We start from the raw sequence: 20,369 nt of genomic DNA, 5'->3' as shown, positions 1-20,369 counted from the left end.
GATCCGTTTTAAGTTACATGGCATAGCTCAGAAATTCACTTAGCTTACCAATAGAGGCACACACTGAGTTACCATAAAACACCATAAAGGAATAAAAATATACCTTGGCAACACTGATTGTGTAAGGATCCAGTAAAACTATGTGTTGTCTTAACTAATCCACACAAACTATTTTAACAATACCAGCTTACAAATGGTTTATTTGTTAAGCAACCAACTTTTGACTGATTGCGACTTTTGGCAATCTGTGCTTTTAACCAGATGTTTGCAAATAAAAAAACTAAACTCCATCTGAAATATATGTATAAGGCCTATTGTCCCAATGCCCCAACCTGGATGGCCCAGCCTAGCCTTATCGAATCTCGGAATCTAAGCAGTGTCAGTCCTGGTTAGTGGATAGGAGACATCCAAGGAATTCCAGGGTTGCCTGCAGAAGCAGGCTAAGGCAAACCACCTCTGTTAGTCTCCTACCTTGGAAAGCCTATGGGGTTGCCATAAGTGGGCTGCAACTTGATGACGCATTACAGGCACAAATGATCTGCAATGGGGTGAGTGCACTGTGAAGTGGGTTAATACTAGCCTCCAGGTGGGACCTGGGGATCCACTGGAATTACTGCTCATCTCCACCCTACAGAGATCAGTTCCCCTGGAGAAAATGTATGCTTTGGAAGGTGGACTCTATGGCATTGCACCCCTCTGAGGTCTCTGTCCCAGGTCCCTAGCTAATGTGGGGCCAACGGGGCCCAGCCCCCCTAGCGTTTCTTCTGGGCCCCTCCCTCCCAGGCTGGCCCCAAAGTACTTCAACTTGCTGCCCATGCCATGCTGCCTCTGACCTGGCAGCCAGACAACTGAGCGCCTTGGCCGCTTCCCCACCTTGCTCCACTCCCAGCCAGCGACATCCAGAACAGTGCAACGGAGGTGGCAGTCCCAGCAGCAGGAGGTGCCTGGCTTGCACAGTGGTGCGGAGTCAGTGGGTGGGCAGGCGGGCTTGCTGTGTTAGCCCCAGTGAGTGGGCTGGGCAGAGCGTCCTGCTGCCTCTACCCACTCCCACCACAGGATCTCTTTCTCCCCTCCATCCCCTGCCAATCCCCCTCCTGAATGCTGCTGCCCAATTCTCCCTGTCTAGCTTCACAACTTGAGCAGGCATGCAGTGCTCCGGGGAAGAGAGGAAGCTGCAGCTGCTGGGCATTACCCCCCCCCCTTGCCCTGGAATCTGGTGGGGGGTGCAGGGCTGCCTTAAAGAGTTTCACTAATTAACTTTAAGTAGCTGGTGCCCCTCCCCCGCAAAAAAATATCCCTAGCTATGGCGCTGCTCTGTCCTCTCCAGACTATGTCCCCAAATCTGCAGGAGTTTCCCAACCTGGACCCTGCAACCCTACCCCGCCCCCTGCTAGTGGGCAGAGAGGACCTGTGGCAACCCTAGGTGGGATGTCTGATCAAAACTCCCTGTTACAAGAAAAAGCGGAGAAGTTAGAGGCGGGGTCAGGCCGCCTTAGGCCTGTCGTCTGACCGCAGCCAATGTCTTTTAAACACGCATTTACAGTTGTAAAACCTAGAGGCGAAAGAAACCTCATATCTAATTCAGAGACACGTGGAGATGAGTCCCGTGGGTTCTCAGATATTATAAATAATGCACAGCAATATTATCAGGAATTGGAGGAGAGGGTGAAACAAGCGGTCGTGACCAAAGGCGACGTCCAATTTCGCCCCTTCAAAACGTTCCCTATCTCCCCCGTAACGGCTCAGAAGCAAACGCTTGGCCCACCCCGCTCCGGACGCCGGCTGACGTTGCGGCGCCAGTGCACGGGAAGGGCGGGGCGCTTAGGCGGATTTCGAATGGCAGCATGGCAACGGCCTCTCGCTCGCGCCGTCTGTTGCGCCGCCGCCCTCGCTCTCCCCCTCCCCCCCCGGCTTCGAGCCCTTCCCCTCCTCCCCGGCCGTTTTGCCGCCATTCGAAGGCGCGCGTGGTGGCGGGGATCGGTTGGCGGAGCCTCCTGGCGTGCCTCGTCTAGTCTCTCTCCCCGCCTCGCTCCAAGTGGCGTGGCCATGCATCGAGCTAGGCCCCAATGGCGCGCCGCGGCTCTGCTAAGCTTGGTCGGGCGCCGAGCGTATTGGAGGACCGTGGGGCAGCCGGAGGGCATCGTGTCGGAACAAGACACGGACCATCAGTTCGTGCACCGGAGCACCATCCCTACCATGCACTTCCAGGACAGCTTGCCCAGGTTCCTTTCCGTTCCTCCAGCTTGACGGAGGGAAGCACAGCCGAGCCAGAGGGGAGGGGAGGGAAACACCCCCCCTCCCGCCAAGGGCTCTCCCTCTTCGGCCAGGCGGGGGTTGGCCCGGTCTGCTTTCTCTGTTCCAGCAAAAACGCCAGTAAAATTCCTCTCCTTTTAAAAAGGGGAGGGGGGTATACTTTTTACAGCTTGCAGAGCTGAAATGTTGTCTCCCGTGGCATCAACTGGGATGTGGGGAGGAATGGCACCAGCCTTCCTTTGCCTGCTAAGGGCAGTTTTGAAACTCCTGTTGCTATCCGCGGAGAGAGTCCCACCTTTTAATAAAAAAACTTATTTATTTCTATCACATGCTGAATTTTCCGCTCTGATGAAACTAGTAGTCTCAGTCTTTACTACTTGACTCCAAACCTTGATTAACTATTTAGTCTCTTAGGGCATTTTTTAAAAAAGTAGTAGTAGCAGTAGTTGTGTGTTCAAAGGGACAACCAGACCTAATGGCTGGAAGCTCAGTAGTCACACAGTGGAAATTCGACATTCGGACAGTGAACCCAAACAGTTGCACTCAGATTGAAAGCCATTATCAGACAGAATGCTTATTATTTATTTATTTATTTTGAAGTATGACATTATAATGAAATGAAAGAGAAAACTCAAAGGCATAGTACACAATCATTCCAAGAGTCATCATCACAAAGCATTGGTGCTTAAAAGATCTGAACAAGATCTTTCTCTTTCTGCACAATGTGATACCTGGTTCTTTATATTGTCATCTTTCCTAAGAAGTCTGCTGCCAGATTTATGTAGATTATAAACAGCAGTTCCTGTGCCATGGAGAGACAGTACTCACATTAAAGCAAGCAATTTCTGTAGCAAACCCAATCTGCAAAGAACAACATTGTGTGGTTTGCAAGACTATTTTGTGCCATTGCCTGGAGTGTCTTGTGCTTCTTAAGCTGCTGGCCAGCTATTGCAAACATTGGAGGGAAACTATGCTGAATCACCAGTGGTCTAACCTTTCTTAAAAGATTTCAGAAGTCTATGTAGCAGAATGAGGTGGTAGACTTCCAAGGTGATATAATAGGCTGTACTACTTCAGGCTGCAGGTAGAGGTCTCTCCTTTTTATTATTTATTTATTTGATTCATTCATTTATATCCCACCTTTCTCCCCAAGGGAGACCCAGAGCAGCTTACCTCATTCTCCTCTCCTCCATGGCACTTTCTCATTGTTTAAGTGGAAATAGCTGCTGTGGGAAGGCCCAGTTCATATCAAGCTCAGAGACCCTAACCCCATATACATTTATTTTTAACAAGCACCGTGCTATTTGTGAGGGCATACAGATAACTCTTATTTTCCTTCTGTGGGGATGGTAGCAGCTCCTGGCAGAGGGGGGCAGCTGGCAAATTAAAAATTAAAAAAAAAAACCGAGACAAATTAAGAGGATTAAACCACTGTTTCCCAAATCAGGTCCCCCCTTTATCAGCTATTTCTCCTTTTTTAAAAATGCAAGAAATCTGTTCCCAGATCTCCAGGTATGTCCGTTCTTAGGTGTAAATTCTAATATTATGAAAGAATGAGAAAGATGTCATTCTCTCCACAAATTTTAGGAGCCTCTGTCATGGCCTCTTCGCAAAATTCGCAAATCATTTAACAGCCATAGGGAAGATGCTCCAGTCCTTTGATCATTTAATCCTCAAATTACATTATATAAAAAACCTTACACCTATGCATTTGTGGTATAATTTCTACTCTAAGACAACTTCCCATATAGTTTGAGTGCTTTTCCTACCTCACAAATGTGTGTCTCTGTGGTGAGGAAATGTTCTAGTTATCAGAAAGGGTCTTCAGTTTGTCATGAAGGGGCAGTCTCTCCAGAACCCTTAAAATTGTTTCTTGGATCAGAGTTTTCTTAATGAACTCCTGGGCTGTTTTTTCTACCCAATATGTTTCATGGGCTAGGGTGAAAAACTACCCCAATGGCAAAATGCATAGATTCCTGGAGGTTTTTTTTCCCCCAGGGTGCTTTTTTGTTCACAGAAAGCAATTTGTAACTGTTAACTGGCTGTACTTTGGAAACATTGTTTATTACTGTACTGTACAATGTCCTAAAAGGAACAAATTCTGGAGACACTTATCTCTGCATTCTGGAAGAAAAAAAAAGACAATGGGGGTGTGAAAATCAATGCTCCCTCTAAGCTGTGGGATCTTGTGAGCAAAAATTCTACTTTGTGAGCTACTGGCATTAAAGTTGTGAGTGAGCGATTTGGCTACTGCATAAATTAGTTTGCTGTTGAGCCATCCTTCCTGAGCTAAGACAAAAATGTGTGAGCCGGAGGCTAAAAAACTCTGAGCTAGCTCACACTAACTCAGCTTAGAGGGAACACTGGATACCCTGCAATTGTTGTTTGAGGGTTAAGCTTCCTTCCATTTTGCTTTTAAAAGTCACTTCTATTTGTCAGGTATGAATGATCTGTAGGCAACAAGGCAGGGAAAACAATATAACCTTTTGTTTGCCAGGTATCACTATAGCATAAATTACTAACATAGGTATGGGCAGATAGGCTAGTAATTTTTTGTATTAACTTCTGCTGGTTTGTTTGTAATGGTGATTATAGCTTTGTTAATTTTTTAGATTGCCTATTCCAAAACTGGAGGATACTATCAACCGATATTTAGCTGCTCAGAAGCCACTGTTGAATGATGAACAATACAGGTATGACATTTGGAATTACATAAAAGATTATAGGTGCAAAGGAATGAGGCAGGATTTATTCCTCCAATTCAACCACCTTCTGTTCCCCAAAATCCTCCATCCTTAAATGATTCTATTAAACCTTTCTTGCTACCCCATACTCTGAACATTCTCATAGAAAACTTGTGTGGTGCTGTCTTTCTCTTCCTTTAAATCCCTTCTCAAAAGTTGCCCTTTTCATGAACACTATGACTTATTTGTATACATACCCAACTGAAAACTGCTTATGACTGCAATCTAATGCACTCTTATTTGAGAGTGGGTCCCATTAACTTAATCAGATTTACTTCCGAATAAGCACATTTGGAATTCTGTTGAACTTATGTGTAACCAGGGGTTGGTTGGGGCCGGAGCGTACAGGAGCGGCATTGATGGAGTGAGAAGTCCGGGGGCGGGCACATGATCAAGCCCCACCCCCTGCTCCCAGCAGCCCATCTAAGCGTCAGCTTGCCCGCATGCCCTGCAGCCGCGGGGCGCGCAGGCAAGCCATGGAAGGGGACGGGGTTTAAATCCCCTTCCATCCAAGGCACTGGCTTGCCCATGCACCCTGCAGCTGTGGGGCGCACGGGCAAGCCTTGGAAGGCGATGGGGTTTAAATCCCCTCCCCTTCCATCCCAGGCATCGGCTTGCCCACACGGCCTGCAGCCACGGGACATGCAGGCAAGCCTTGGAAGGGGATGGGGTTTAAATCCCCTCCCCTTCCATCCCAGGCGCCAGCTTGCCCGCGCGCCCTACAGCCTTGGGGCACGTGGGCAAGCCATGGAAGGGGACAGGGTTTAAACCTCCTCCCCTTCTATCCGAGGAGCCGGCTTGCCTGCGCGTCCTGCAGCTGCGGGGCGCGCGGGCAAGCCTTGGAAGGGGACGGGGTTTAAATCCCTTTCGCCTCCATCCCAGGTGCCGGCTTGCCCGCATGCCCTGCAGCCAAGGGGCTCGCGGGCAAGCCTTGGAAGGGGATGGGTTTAAATCCCCTCCCCTTCCATCCAAGGCGCTGGCTTGCCCGCTGGCCCCACAGCCGTGGGGGCGCGCTGGCAAGCCATGGAAGGGGAAGGGGTTTAAACCCACTCTCCTTCCATCCCAGGCACCGGCTTGCCCGCACGCCCTTCAAACATGAGGCCCGCGGGCAAGCCCTGGAAGGGGACGGAATTTAAATCCCGTCCCCTTCCATCCCAGGCGCCGGCTTACCTGCACTCCCTGCAGCCGTGGGGCGCACGGGCAAGCCATGGAAAGGGACGGAGTTTAAATCCCCTCCCCTTCCATCCAAGGAGCTGGCTTGCCCCATGGCTGCCCCACGGCTGCCTTGGAAGGGGACGGGGTTTAAACTGCCTTCCCTTCCATCTGATGCCAGGGGGTGTGGCATATGCAACTAAGTTATGCTAATGAGTTATGCTGATGAGCTCCTGCACCTCTTTTTCTACTAAATGACCCGTGTGTAACTGAATTTGCACATACCACTTACTATTGCTTTTCTAAAGGATGGCTGTTCTAAGCCCCAGGACAAAGTGATATAAAAAAGACTTCCCCTGAAAACTCTGCACAAACATAGTGAGATGGATACTTCTTGATCTGGTGACTTTTGATTCTGGTGCTCGCTGTGATAGTTTCTTTAGCCTTGAAGATATGGAAAAACACTGGTCTCTGAATTGGGGAACACTGAGTTACATTAGTGTCTGAGATGTTTGCATTCCTTAGTTCTTGTGCAGAGAGCAAACACGTGTCCTGTTGTGTCTGAGAGTTAATTCCAAATTGGTTACTATGGAACTGAGAGATAAGAGTATACATTGTTTAAAAAGAAGCAGTAAAAATCTTGAGGAAGGAACTTTTGAGGAGAGAAATTCTTGGACTGCTATCTATGCTACTATTCTTGTTTTATATATACTGATACATTATTTCAATAAATTTAAAGACATGTGTCTTGAACAGAATCTTTTATGTCAGAGTACACATTGAGTCAAAAGTGGTTCCACTTTTCTGCTAGCAAGGTTTAAATACATTAAACCAGACAATTAAGACCTGGCTTCTCAAAACTGAAGATTTCAGCTCCAGAACTTGGGCAGATGGGGGGAGAGATCTTGTCTAACTACTAATTTCAGAAATAACATAATCTTTCTTGTTTGCTTAGTCTTTCTTGTTGCTTTTGCTTTTCCATTGCCAACTGTGATGTGAGAGACTGATGTCTCTCCTAAGTTTTCTGTCCGCGTCAGAGGACTCATGGGAGGGGTAGCTCTTTCCCATTGTGCCTGGTACAGCGAAATATCCTTCCTCCCTCTGAGTTCTGTACAATTAATGAATTATTGGCTGTGGTCACAAACACTAAATAATCCACTTTCAATCCACTTTCCAACTGAATTTTGCCAGTTCACACAGTAAAGTCCAGTTGGAAAGTGCACTGAAAGTGAATTAAAAGTTGATTATTTAGTGTGTGTAACTGCAGCCATTGAGAGGTCTGGTTAGTCACCAGAGGCACAGAGGCAGCCACCACTGGCAACCTAGTGAACAGATCTGTGGACTCCTGACAGAAATTCACATCTAAATTTCCCAAGCATAGAGCGGTATAGAAGTATTAGTATTTCTGTTTGGAGCGGGCCCATACCTACAGTGGGGCATTTTGGGGCACCACCACCTCAAATGTGACGCATGCCCCACAACAGCTGCTGCCCCTCCCCTCCTGTGACATTAAAAGAGCCCTCCAACTTTAGCAGGAACAGGATGGCCCACCTGTCAGCTGGAAGGCCCTTTAAATCTTGCAGGAAGGGAGGGAGAGGGGAAGCAACATGCCTTCCCTGAGCTTCAGGTGGTGATTTCACTACTTGGAGTTCAGGCACTAGCAGCCCCCGCCCCTGCTTGAAAAATACAATTTAAAGGGAACCCTTTACATTTTTTTTCAAATGGGGGCTGCCTGTGCCCCTCCCCTCCCCCTGCTGCCCCACAAAATTTCCCCATGTCCTACCAACCCAAAATTTCTGGCTATGGGGCTGGTTTGGAGTATTTATTAAATTTTAAATCATTTCTACAGTATGCATACTTCTGACTTTTAAAATAGTTTCATATTGAATATTTGTGGTATTAAATTACAAAAGTACTGTGATTGTACAACCTACAGTTTACAACTGATGAAGTGAGCTTTGACTAACAAAAGCTTATACCTGGAAATTTTTGTTGGTCTTTAAGGTGCTACTGGACTTGAATTTTATTCTACTACTACGGACTAACACAGCTACTCACCTGAACTATGTTCAACCTATATTAATTTCTGTGTGTGCATTTGGTGACATTGCTGAAAATTGAATGATGTTTTAAATGTTATAATTAAAAGTACTTTAATTAAAACATACTATTACAGTCAGATTATGTAAGGATTAACACATTTTAATTTACAGACATACTGAAAAACTTGCCAGAGAATTTGAAAATGGAATGGGCATGATCTTACACCGTGATATTCTTGAACATGATAGGAATAGTAAGCATACAAGTTATATCTCAGGTTTGTTTGTTTTTGCAATGTTTTAAACATGTTAGGGTACTTTCTCTTTTATATTGGTGTTGATTTTTGAGTCAGTCTAGGGGCCACTTTTTTACTAACCATGTTACCCGTGGTTGCTGGGTTTGTTTGTTTTAATGCCATATCACACTTTGTTGTAGGTTAATGATTATGTAAGGATTCGATCTCATTCTGGGACTGCAGCTGAATTCTCCACCAGGAGATTTACATACTGTCCTCCAATCACAATCTAGACCCATAATATAATTTACATACTGTCCTCCAATCACAATCTAGACCCATAATATAATTCTTACACAATCAAGTTAAGCAAGTTGCAATCAAGATGTTATTCAAGTAGAAAATTAAACGCCTGCAAATGAACAAAATGGTGATATGAATGGCTGTTTCTCTATTAAGTAGATTTACTTTTTTTAGTTCTGCTTATACTTATTATGTTATCTCATTTTGTCCTAGATTAAAAGCAAATAGCAGTCTTCTCTATGAAACTGTATAGAAATCTCCTGTTAGGAATTTTGTGTTTCCAGTTCAGAAAGGAAAGTGAAGGTCCAAATGTTTAGGATTGTTATTTTATAAAGGTAAATTAAAGCATTTATTGTATACCTGCTTGGAAGCTAAGCAGGTCTAGTACATGGATGGGAGATTGCATGGAAACTTGCTATAGTTATTTTGAGCTTGGAGGGAGGATGGGGTACTAAGAAAATACATAGTAGGTGATAACTGAATTACATGTGTAATTTAAAGTATAAAAATATTTCATATTAGCTGCCTGCACAACAGGGATATTTAACTTCAAAAGGTATTATAAGTTTCTCTTTTTTTCCATAGTGGCTTGCAGTATATTAAAACAGTACATGAAACAGCTCAATGCTGTCCTGATAAGTCATGTTTAAAAACCTACCCTCAACCTGGTGTTCCTCCACTGTTGTTGCTGACTTTGTGGGACCTACTACAAGCCTAAGAGGAATATCTTACTAGGACATATACTACCAAAACACCACAGTTGTAACTGTGTAGTGAGTGACAAGCTTACTGGATTGAGGGAATGCTGTTGATGTTGTTTAACTGGATTTCAGTAAAGCTTTTGACAGGGTTCCGCATGATGTTCTGATGGATAAACTAGAGGACTGTGGACTGGACCCTAGGATAGTTAGGTGGATATGGAACTGGTTGGGGAATCACACTCAGAGTAGTTGTCGATGGTATTTCATCTGAATGGAGGGAGGTGTTCAGTGGGGTGCTACAAGGCTTGGTTCTGTGCCCGGTACTTTTCAGTATTTTTATAAATGATCTGGATGAGGTTGTGGAGGGGCTACTCATTAAATTTGCAGATGACACCAAATTAGGAGGAGCAGCAAACATGCCAGGAGATAGAATTCAGTGAGGTCTGAACACACTGGAAAAGTGGGCGGATGTGAACAAGATGCAATTTAACAAGGATAAGTACTGAGTTCTACATCTGAGTAACAAAAATGAGGAACATGCATACAGGATGGGGGATACATTTCTGGGTAGCAGTATGTGTGAACAAGATCTTGGGGTATGGGTGGACCGTAAATTATGAGCAGCCAGTGTGATGCAGTGACAAAAAGGGCTAATGTGATCTTGGGGTGTATCAACAGAGGCATAACATCTGAAATGCAATATGTGATAGTCCTGCTGTGCACTGCATTGGTCAAGCCACACCTGGAGTATTGTGTGCAGTTCTGGAGGCTTCACAAAAGGATGTGGACAGAATGGAGCAGGTGCAGAGGAGAGTGGCGAGGATTGGAGGCCTGGAGACCAAGCCCTATGAGGAAAGGCTGAGGGACTTGGGAATGTTCAGTCTGGAGAAGGTTGAGGGGGGACATGGTTGCTCTCTTGAAGCATTTGAAGGGCTGTCACTTAGAGGAGGGCAGGGACCTGTTCTTGTTGGGAGCAGAGGATAGGACTCACAATAATGGGTTTAAATTAAGGGTGGGAAAGTACCGGCTGGATATTAGGAAAAACCTTTTTACAGTAAGAGTTGTTCAACAGCTGCCTAGGGAGGTGGTGAGCTCCCCCTCACTGGCAGTCTTTAAGCAGGGGCTGGACAAACACTTGTCAGGGATGCTCTAGGCTGATCCTGCATTGAGCAAGAGGTTGGGCTAGATGGCCTGTATGACCCAACTCTCTCATTCTATGATTTATTCAGGTCAGATTAACACAACTCCTCCTTGCTTATTTCTTGGGAGTAGAATGGCTATGTTGCTGTTGTCCTTACAGTGGCTGTGGCAAGACCATGTGAAAATGATGATACTATCACACTTTAGGAGAGATTGCATGTGTTATTATATACATATTTATTTACTGTATTTCTATATCACTTTTCCTTGATTCTCAAAACAGTGAAAAATAAAACAAGTGGAATAAAGCAAGCAGGAATTCTGACATATTAAAAAATTGACTCAATTAAGCATGCTTGAAACCAAGTCAGGAATCATTTGGCCTTACACTGCTGCATACATTGACTGAGAGGCAGCCCTTACTATAACTGACAGCCAATTCCACCAGGACAAGACCACCATATTAAATATTCTTGTCCTGGTAGTTACAAATCTTTCCTTTAAGGAGGAAAAAGAGTGCAAATCTTGTGATGATCTGAACATCTGTTCAGGCTCATTTATGGGGAGAAGCTGTCCTTCAGGTATGAGGGACCCAGACTATAAAGAGCTATATTGGTCAAGAGCAGCACCTTGATTTGTATTCTGAAGCAAACAGGTATAGCCAGTGCAGTTATTCTAATACTACTGTCATATGGGTAGAAGAAGAAGAATAGTTTTTTATACCCTGCTTTTCTCTACCTTAAGGAGTCTCAAAGTGGCTTGCAATCACATTCCTCTCTCCCCACAACAGACAGGTATATGGGGCTGAGAGAGTTCTGAGAGAGCTGCTAATGGCCCAAGGGCACCCAGCAACTTTTATGTGGAGGAGTGGGAAATCAAACTCGGTTTTCCAGATCAGAATCTGCCACTCTTAGCCAATACACCACTAGATTAGTACAACTAACATACATTTGGTGGTTTAGGTTGCAATGTGAACCTTAAGGGAGTTATGGGATGGTTGTGAATGGTTGTGTGAGTGTATATGTGTATGGCTGTAGATCACTGAAATGATTGCACCTTTAATTTCGTTGTACTGTGTACAATGACAATAAAGTATATTATTATTATTATTATTATTTATAGACAGACTGCTGTATTCTGGACCAACTGCGGTTTCCAAGCCATTTTCAGTGGCAGCTCCTTGCAGCATTACAATAATACAGTCTTGAGGCTATAGGAGCATGGATCAGTGTGGCCACATCAGCAGTGTCCAAACATTGCCAAATTTTCCTGACCAGATATAGGTGAAGAAGGTGCTGCTAGCTACAACACCAATCTGCTGCTCCATGAATAGGGTCAGGCTCAGGAGTATTCCCAAAATACCGAGTCTGTCAGTTTCAGTGGCACCCCATCTAATGCAGGTTAGTCACTCCCAAGAATAGCTTTTCCACCCAACATCATCTTATCTAGATTTAATTTGTTCTTCCTTAGCCACTTGACCATGGCTTCAAGACGGTGACCAAGAACTGAGACAGCAGCACCTGGAGGCTTAGATTCCACGTCTCCACCATTCTCTACATCCTATCATACAGAACATATACAAATCAATTAAAAATAATTATCTCAAACCTAAAAATAATATCTGGGTTATATTCATATGAACCATCTCACCTTCGACCGGGAAATAGAAATTTATCTGATCCTTGATAAGCAATATATCTGATCCTTGATAAGCAATATGTCTAAATAATGTATTGCCTGTTTCCATATTCAAACCATTTATGCCTAGAATACAGCATGCTATATGCAATGTATTTAATAACTGAATTATTTTTTATTTTTAGGGCCCTGGTATGATATGTATCTTTCTGCCAGAGATCCAGTTGTCTTTAACTACAACCCTTTTATTGCCTTAAATCCTGATCCAAAACCAGAATACAACTGTCAAGTAGTAAGAGCAACAAACCTGGTTGTATCATCTTTAAAGTTTCTTAATTCCCTGAAGAATAACGTTTTGCGGCCAGATATATATTATGTCAACCCTAAATGGGGTCAGAATAAAATTTTCAGACATTTTCTCCGTATTCTTCCACCTTCTGTGTCTTGGTATGGAGCATACATGATGAATGCTTATCCTTTAGATATGTCACAGTATAGGTCACTCTTCAACAGTACCAGAATTCCTAATTTAACCAAAGATACATTGTTCACAAGTGAATTTGCAAGACATTTGTTGGTGATGAGAAATGGCCATTTTTATGTTTTTGAAGTACTGGATCCTTTTGGTAACATTCTACATCCATCGGAAATCCAGGCTCATTTAACACAGATAATATATGATGCTGATCGGTTGCCTGCATTTGAACTTTCCTACTTGACAACTGAAGACAGAAATACTTGGGCCGCAGTAAGGCAATTTCTTGTCCAAAAAGGTAATGAAGAATACCTCAAGAAAATTGACAGTGCAGTGTTTTGTCTTTGTTTAGATGATGTTTCCCCACAAGACGAAATTGAACTCTCCCATTGTATGCTTCATGGATATGGTTTCAATCGCTGGTTTGACAAATCTTTTAGTCTCATTATCACGAGTAATGGCACTGCGGGAGTAAATTTTGAACATTCTTGGGGAGATGGAGTTGCAGTTCTACGTTTTGTTAACGAAGTCTACAGAGACAGTACAGAGCATCCTGCAGTTTTACCAAATTCCAGTCCAGCTTTGTTTGTTACATCATGTGACAAACTGGAATTTAAATTGAGCCAGACAATAACATCTGCTATAAGTGCTGCACGTACGAAATTTGAGGAAAAAAGGAAAAAAATAGTTTTTAGAACATTCAGGTACAATAAATTCGGAAAACAGTTTGTAGTGAGTCAAAAAATGAGCCCCGATGCTGTGTTTCAGCTTGCATGTCAGATGTCTGCCTATCGCCAGTATGGAAAATTTGTTCCTTCTTATGAAGCGTGCAGCACTGCTGCTTTTAAGCATGGCCGTACTGAAACAATTCGGCCAACATCTATGTACACAAAAAAGTGTGCAAATGCATTAATTGATGAACGAGGAAAGTATAGCATTGAAGAAATGAAAAACATGATTGATGAATGTTCAAAGTACCATAGACGCTTGCAGCTGGAAGCTACACTAGGTTAGGCCTTTTCAACATTTTGTCATATATATATAATATTTATTCTAGTTAAGTTTTGTGAGAAAGTCTTTCTAGGATTTTTATCACAATAAATATATTGTACTATAAACCAAGATGGGATTTTAAATATGTAAATGCTTTTAAAAATATAACATTTCTACTGTTTTACAAGTCTTACAAAATATATGAAAAGGTGAGTTTTCTTAAAATGTCTTTTCCTTAGTTTTCACCTGGAAATATGAGTAATATCTACTCTGGCTTTTCCTAGTTTTGTTAAATAACTTACTAAGGAATATAGAGTTCATATAACAACTTTTATAATTTAATTACAGATCTACACATATGTTTCTATAAAAGATTTCCAAATATTGAAAAATAAGTTCATGGACAAATTTTGTCTATAAGCCATGCTTTCAAATATTGATAAAGTTGTAAGGTCCTCAATTCATTGATTTACAGGAGGTGAGCATTTATCTCTCCATTGTTGTAGTACAAGTCCTTATTTCATGAGACTCTGCATATTGTATTTAATAATCAACAGAAATATTTATAAACAAGTATTATAGGTTTCGTTTTCTGCATCAACTCAGAGATTCCAGAAGCAAAGGGAACACTTAATGCTGCCGAATCATATTTAGATACCAATAGATGCTGCAGTTGTAAATATTGCCATTCAACGGAAGGTGACAAGTCATATCTAGACCTTAACTGAGAAAATGACAAAAACTCATGATCATAGTCGTCTTCTTCTTCTTTCTTCTTTATTAAATTTCTACCTCGCCCTCCCGCCGAAGCGGCTCAGGGCGGCTTACAAACAATTTAAAACCAACATACAGTTTAAAACCAGCAAATACAAAATAAAATGCAATTCATACAATTTCAATAAATACAGTTAGACTAAATAAATAAATACAGCGGCATCCTATAATAAAGTGCTAGTGCAGCCCCACCGGAGCAATCAGTTGTTATTGGAATGCTTCGCGGAACAGCTCCGTTTTTACCGCTCTACAGAACTGCTGGAGGTCCCGTAGAGCTCTAATCTCATTGGGGAGCTCGTTCCACAGCGTTGGTGCCACCAACTAATTAATTGTCAAACCAATTAATTGTCAAAGCAACCTGGGGGGGTGCACTTGGCATCACCAGCTGCCCCTGCTGTACCTGCCCATTGACTTGGTTTTCCAACTTCCCATCGCCCTCCCACGCTAGATCTCCCCCCTTTTGCACTTTGGACCCTAAGATCCTCAACTTCTGTGCCTCTGGACACCCGCCTGCCAGACTTGGCATCACCAGCTGCCCTTGCTGTAACTGCCCATCAACTTGGTTTTCCAACTTGCAACCCTCCTCCTGCACTAGACCTCCCCCCTCTCGTAGAGGGGCATCCTGAGGAAGTCCACTGCAAGTCCGATGCCTTTAGCTTGCAGGGGGTCCATTCAAATCGACACTCCTGGACCTGTGGCTGCTGTGATTTCTCCAGAGAATAAAAGTAGTACAAAGCAATTTTTTTCCATTTGGTTATACAGTTTAGTTTTCATCCTCAACGGTTTCAATACTCTGTCCTTCTTGAGGAAAAAAACAAACTGAAAATTTAGCCAGTGTCATGAAATTAGCAGCACAATGAAGACCTTAAATACTCTGCAAAGAACAAAATTGCCTCATAAAAGCAAACAAACTTAGCAGGGTCTTATCAATTGGTCCAACATAAAAATCCCCCTATTGGTCCAAGTCTTTTTTCTTTTTCTTTTTTTTAAAAAAAGATTTCTTCCCAATTTTTAGGTCTGGATTGGCCCATAATGTTAATTTAATATAAAAATGGATCAAATTGATATTGTTGTGACTTTATGCACCATAGTTTTCTAGCTGCAGAAGTTGCAGGAGATACAGGATCCAATCTAATGCATTCCACTTAGAGAGTGGTACCAGACAGGAAGCCTCCAAGAGGGGCCAAGATAGATTGTCTAACTGTAAGAAGCAATCCCAGTAATTAATGCAAGCTAACAGATATGCCTGATGATAGAAACTGAGATCGGGGAAACCAAATCCTCCTTCATTGAATGTGAGTTGCATTCTCTTTAAAGAAATCCAAAGCAGTAAGGAACACCACATACATTTCTGAAATAAATAATTTTATGAATACATCTACAAGGCATATGTAAAGGAATTGCATATAAAATATAAATAAAATAAAAATATTTATTTTGAGTGTGTTTACTTTGTCCCATAAAGACAAGTTTGCCCATCTCTCCAAATCCAAAGATATATTAGCAGTTAGCTTGTTAAAATGTAGCATAATCTTATGTGTAATATTTCTATGAATCAATATTCCAAGCTAAGTAATGACTTCTGAGCACTACCACAAATGAGCATAAGCAAATACACTCTGTGATATATTGTCTCCCGGGGCATCAATTAACTGAATAGCCAGAAATGTCTCCAAAGGTATTGATCCTATTCATTAATAGAGGAATGGAAGACTGAGGTTCTGAATTAAACAATAAAAGATCATATGCATAAAGAATAATTTCAAATTTTGCCACCACTCTTGTTATATTTTTGCTTCTACTTTATATATACTTATTTTTCTTTTTAAAATTTTGACTGGGTTTTGAATTTTTCCCTTTCCTGTTCTTTTCTGTTGTTTTTGATATAAATACATAAATAATCTATATACTAATAGCCAAGTTGCCCCCGTGAGTGCGGATCGCTAAATCCGCGCTCCAGGGGCACTTGGGGGGGAGGTTTGTGCACACGTGGGGCAGTCCCCACGTGTGCACAAAAATCCAAAAAGTTGAAAAAATTTCAGGGGGATGTTTAAATCCCCCCGAAAGTGACAGAGCGTCCCCTGCGCATGCACTCACGGATGCGCATGCGCAGGGAACGCTCTGTAGCTGGCCTCGCCGTCGCCGAGCCCGGCAAAGGGGGGGAGGACCGGCCAGGGGGGGAGCCGGGGGGGGAACCGGACTCGCCTCCGCCGCCGGGCAGGGGGGGAGGACCGGCCTCGCTGCCGCCACCTCGGGGAGATCGAGCGGGGGGGATGGAGGAGACGGAGCTCTTCTCCCCCCCCCCGCGAGTAATAATGTAATTATGTAATTACTAGAATATATGTCCTTTCTCCAGACTGCTAATGACATTAAACTGTCTTATACCTGACATTTGAAATAAAGGAAGAGAAGCCTTCTAAATGAAGAGCTATGAGGGTACAAAATATCTTGAAATGAGGAACATTAAACTTTCTTTGTAAGTTGAAGTCAGATTTTGGAAAAATAGGGAGATTTAAGGCAGAAGGATGAAGAAGGTCAAATGTATGTACAATAGATGTACAAGTATGTACAATAGATGTACAATAGATGCCATTGAAAACTATAGAAAATGGGTTTCCTCCCCCCCACCCTAAAATGGACAACATCAAATCCTCTAGTTAAATATGTTTTGCATTTGTCTCTGCTTTCCCAGGTTCTGTGGACACCAAATGGTTCTAGATTTGTATACATAGCTGGCTTTTGGATGTGGTTGTTCCAAAGTCAACAGGTTTTGTCAATAGTGTGTCCTGGACGAAATTACTGTAAAAATGCTATCTTCAAAACCTATTTGTTACAGTCTGCATTCTGAATGCTTGCTTTTATTCTAAAAGCAGACTTGGAGACTGGATACAGACTAATGTTTCCACAGCCAGTAGCACTTCCCCCCCATGCTCTGCAACTTGAAATCCCACCTCACACTCCATTCCGGGGGTATTTTGAGGGGCCATAAGCAGGGGGAGTGGGAATTGCACTCAGTGGGCAAAGGCTTTGTGCCTGTGGAAACATTAAGCTACATGCAAGCCTTGACAGAATTTACTTCAAAATTTAATGTTGATCCCCCTCCCCCCGTTCCTTGGCATGAAGGAGAATTCTGAAAAATGCAAGAACTAGACAGAGCCACCAATTTCCACCCCAAATTCCAACAGTACAGAGAGTAGCCTTTAAAATGCACCTCTGACTGTACAGTACAGGTTTGCACCTAGAAGAAATTATTGCTGCTCGCCTAGCCCCAAACTTTAGTTGTCAGCAATATAGGGCAATTGTGCTATAACTTTGTATTGCTGTCTCAGGGTTATAAGAACAAGAAGATACTTCTATAACTCCAAATATCATCTGTTTCACAATATTATAAAGGCAAAGGGAAATATCCCAGTTGTTTATTACCTCTAATTCCCTGTGGGTCCCAACTTCATAATTTCCTACCAGTTGTTTAGTAAGGATGGGTTAGATTTAGGTAAGGTAAAGGTAAAGGTCCCCTTGCTCGAAAGCCAGTCGAATCCGACTCTAGGGTTGCGGTGCTCATCTCCGTTTCAAAGCCGAAGAGCCAGCGCTGTCCGAAGACGTTTCCGTGGTCATGTGGCAGGCATGACTAAACACCAAGGCGCACGGAACACTGTTACCTTCCCACCAAAGTGGTCCCTATTTATCTACTTGCAATTTCTTGCTTTCGAACTGCTAGGTTGGCAGGAGCTGGAACTAGAGACGGGTGCTCACCCCGTCATGCGGTACCCAGGTCTCGAACTGCTGAACTACTGACCTTCCACAGCCTGCAGTTCAGCGTCTTAACCACTTGAGCCACCTAAAGGCATTTCACTGTTAGGTACTTCTGGGTACCTGTGGCAAACCAGGATACATGAGGAATGCCCCAATGTTCATGAAGGAAAAAATACCTTAAATATTGTATCAATCAGAAATACTTCTAATGGTCAGGGACATTTAGGAACTGTGAATTAATGAAGATTATTTTTATAAATGATGCATGTGTTTTTACATTTCCCAGAACTGTACAGATGCATTTAGATATACATTTTATTTTAAAATAGCAATATTTTACTTTTAAGCCCTGGCAATCATCTCCAAAAGAAATTCATTACCCCCTAGTTTGTGAATTGCATAAATGGGAATTCTGCTTCTGTGTAGCAAGAAAACAGGGCTTCTGAGTCCCTTCTTAATTAAACAGACTTAGAAGACCTTATTTAACATTCCTTTCCCTTTTCAGCTGTACTTTGTTCAGTTCTACATGTCCTGATGTCAAACTATTAACTAGTTCTGTTGCCTTATGACTGGATCTAAGTCCTTTCATTTCTGAAGCACGAATTTCAGTTATGCAGGAGGGTTCCATAAACCTTCCTTTTTAAACTCTAAAATCTGGTGCCACATCTGAGACCATTCCCAAGGATCCTTAATCCTCAGGAGGAAGGTACAAGGAGCTGCAGCTGGAAAGTGTGCTGGAAAAGATCTGTCACTGGAGCTCTGCTGACAATTAGGTTCTGAACAATAGATTTCCATGAAGTTTGGGGGGGGGGCATACCATCAGGATCCTGGTATGGCACCTGGTATTTTTGGCCACTGTGTGATAGAGTGTTGGACTGGATGGGCCATTGGCCTCATCCAACATTGGCTTCTCTTATGTTCTTATGATCCCTCTGTATTTTTTTTCTGACAAAATCCTTTCACTGTGCTTGCTATTTGGGTCCTAGGAAACAGTATTCACTTTTTAGAATCAATTCAGAGATTGAACACATTCAGTTTCTGGAATAACAAGCATTGCATAGAAGGGACAAGAATAAAAAGTTCAGGATAACCTAAACAGAGAGAAACATAGCCTGAAAATCAAGGTTTTAGATAAAAGCTGAAACAAGTGTGCCCACTTTTAATTATAGAGTCTTTTCATGGGTAGTTTGGAGGACATCACTAAGTAAAATGACAGCAGGTCAAAGAGGCACAATACAATTAACATTAAGCATTTTGAAATCTCATTGATTTCAGTAGGGTCATGTTAAGTAGCTCCATAACTCTCACTTTGAAATCTCAGGGTTTTCAAAGTGCTTAATCTTCACTGGATCATGCCAGAGGTTGTGGTATTACTTTTTAAAAAACTTAGCATGAGAATTTATTTTTATAAATACTCACTTCATTTCCATACTCACTTCATTTGCCTTTTCTTTTTTTCCCTCTAGGCCAAGGATTTGATCGTCATTTATTTGCCTTGAAGTACCTTATCCAGGTCAAAGGTGGAAGTATGCCTGATTTTTATAATGATCCAGCCTACAAAAATATAAACCATATTATAATTTCAACTAGTACGTTAAGCACTCCAGCTGTTAATTATGGTGGGTTTGGACCAGTGGTGCCTGATGGTTTTGGAGTTGGATATAATGTCTTTGATACTTGGATAGGAGGTAATATGACTAGTTATTTAGAGGAAGACTTAGAGGAATTTCTAAGATGCCTTGAGTATAGTTTGAATGATATATTTGATGTCTTAGAAGGAAGGGCGCTTACACAGTATTAAAAATGTTGTTATTGATGACAGAAGAAATAATGGTGCAAAATCAACCAAAATATTTAAGTAAGATACAATAAAATGAACATAGAAAATTAACTAGAATGACAAAGTTATAAAAAGCAAAAACAACAACAACAAACCCCTAGACAAAAAGTTAATGGATACCAGCTCATCTCTTGTTCTTGGTGTATATTACTATTCTAAATTTTATATTAAGTATTAAAGAATATACTAAGATTTTTCTATTGAATTTAATCTCTGGGAGTTTTGCCATACCTTAGGAAGTTACCTTGAGGTGAAGAGTTGCTCACTAACTGTAAGTTGAATCCCAAACTCTGCAGGGTTCTATTGTACACATGTGATTCAAACA

General features: G+C 42.5%; 2 protein-coding genes across 2 annotated transcripts in view; one reads left to right on the top strand and one right to left on the bottom strand.

Moving 5' to 3' along the window:
* The window catches only part of RHOBTB3 (Rho-related BTB domain containing 3), a 59,676-nt gene extending 57,404 nt beyond the window's left edge, over positions 1–2,272 (bottom strand). Inside the window, exon 1 of the mRNA XM_015428200.1 lies at positions 2,196–2,272. The gene's annotated coding sequence lies outside the window, so the exon portion shown is untranslated. The remainder of the gene's footprint in view (positions 1–2,195) is intronic.
* On the top strand, positions 1,978–20,136 carry LOC107124700 (carnitine O-palmitoyltransferase 2, mitochondrial-like). The gene is made up of 5 exons (XM_015428199.1): positions 1,978–2,222; positions 4,866–4,946; positions 8,363–8,469; positions 12,395–13,693; positions 19,671–20,136. The coding sequence occupies exons 1-5, from the start codon at positions 2,047–2,049 to the stop codon at positions 20,003–20,005; spliced, it is 1,998 nt and encodes a 665-aa protein (XP_015283685.1). The 5' UTR covers positions 1,978–2,046; the 3' UTR covers positions 20,006–20,136.
* The last annotated feature ends 233 nt before the right edge of the window (positions 20,137–20,369 follow it).

This window comes from Gekko japonicus, unplaced genomic scaffold (assembly GCF_001447785.1).
Source record: "Gekko japonicus isolate JY-2015 unplaced genomic scaffold, Gekko_japonicus_V1.1 scaffold1858, whole genome shotgun sequence".
Taxonomy (NCBI): domain Eukaryota; kingdom Metazoa; phylum Chordata; class Lepidosauria; order Squamata; family Gekkonidae; genus Gekko; species Gekko japonicus.
This window is presented reverse-complemented; position numbering and strand designations above follow the sequence as displayed.

Coding starts and splice junctions, on each gene's coding strand:
- LOC107124700 (XM_015428199.1), top strand. CDS start 2,047: ATGCATCGAGCTAGGCCCCAATGGCGCGCCGCGGCTCTGCTAAGCTTG. Junction 4,947..8,362: donor TTGAATGATGAACAATACAG/GTATGACATTTG, acceptor TTTAATTTACAG/ACATACTGAAAAACTTGCCA. Junction 8,470..12,394: donor GCATACAAGTTATATCTCAG/GTTTGTTTGTTT, acceptor TTTTATTTTTAG/GGCCCTGGTATGATATGTAT.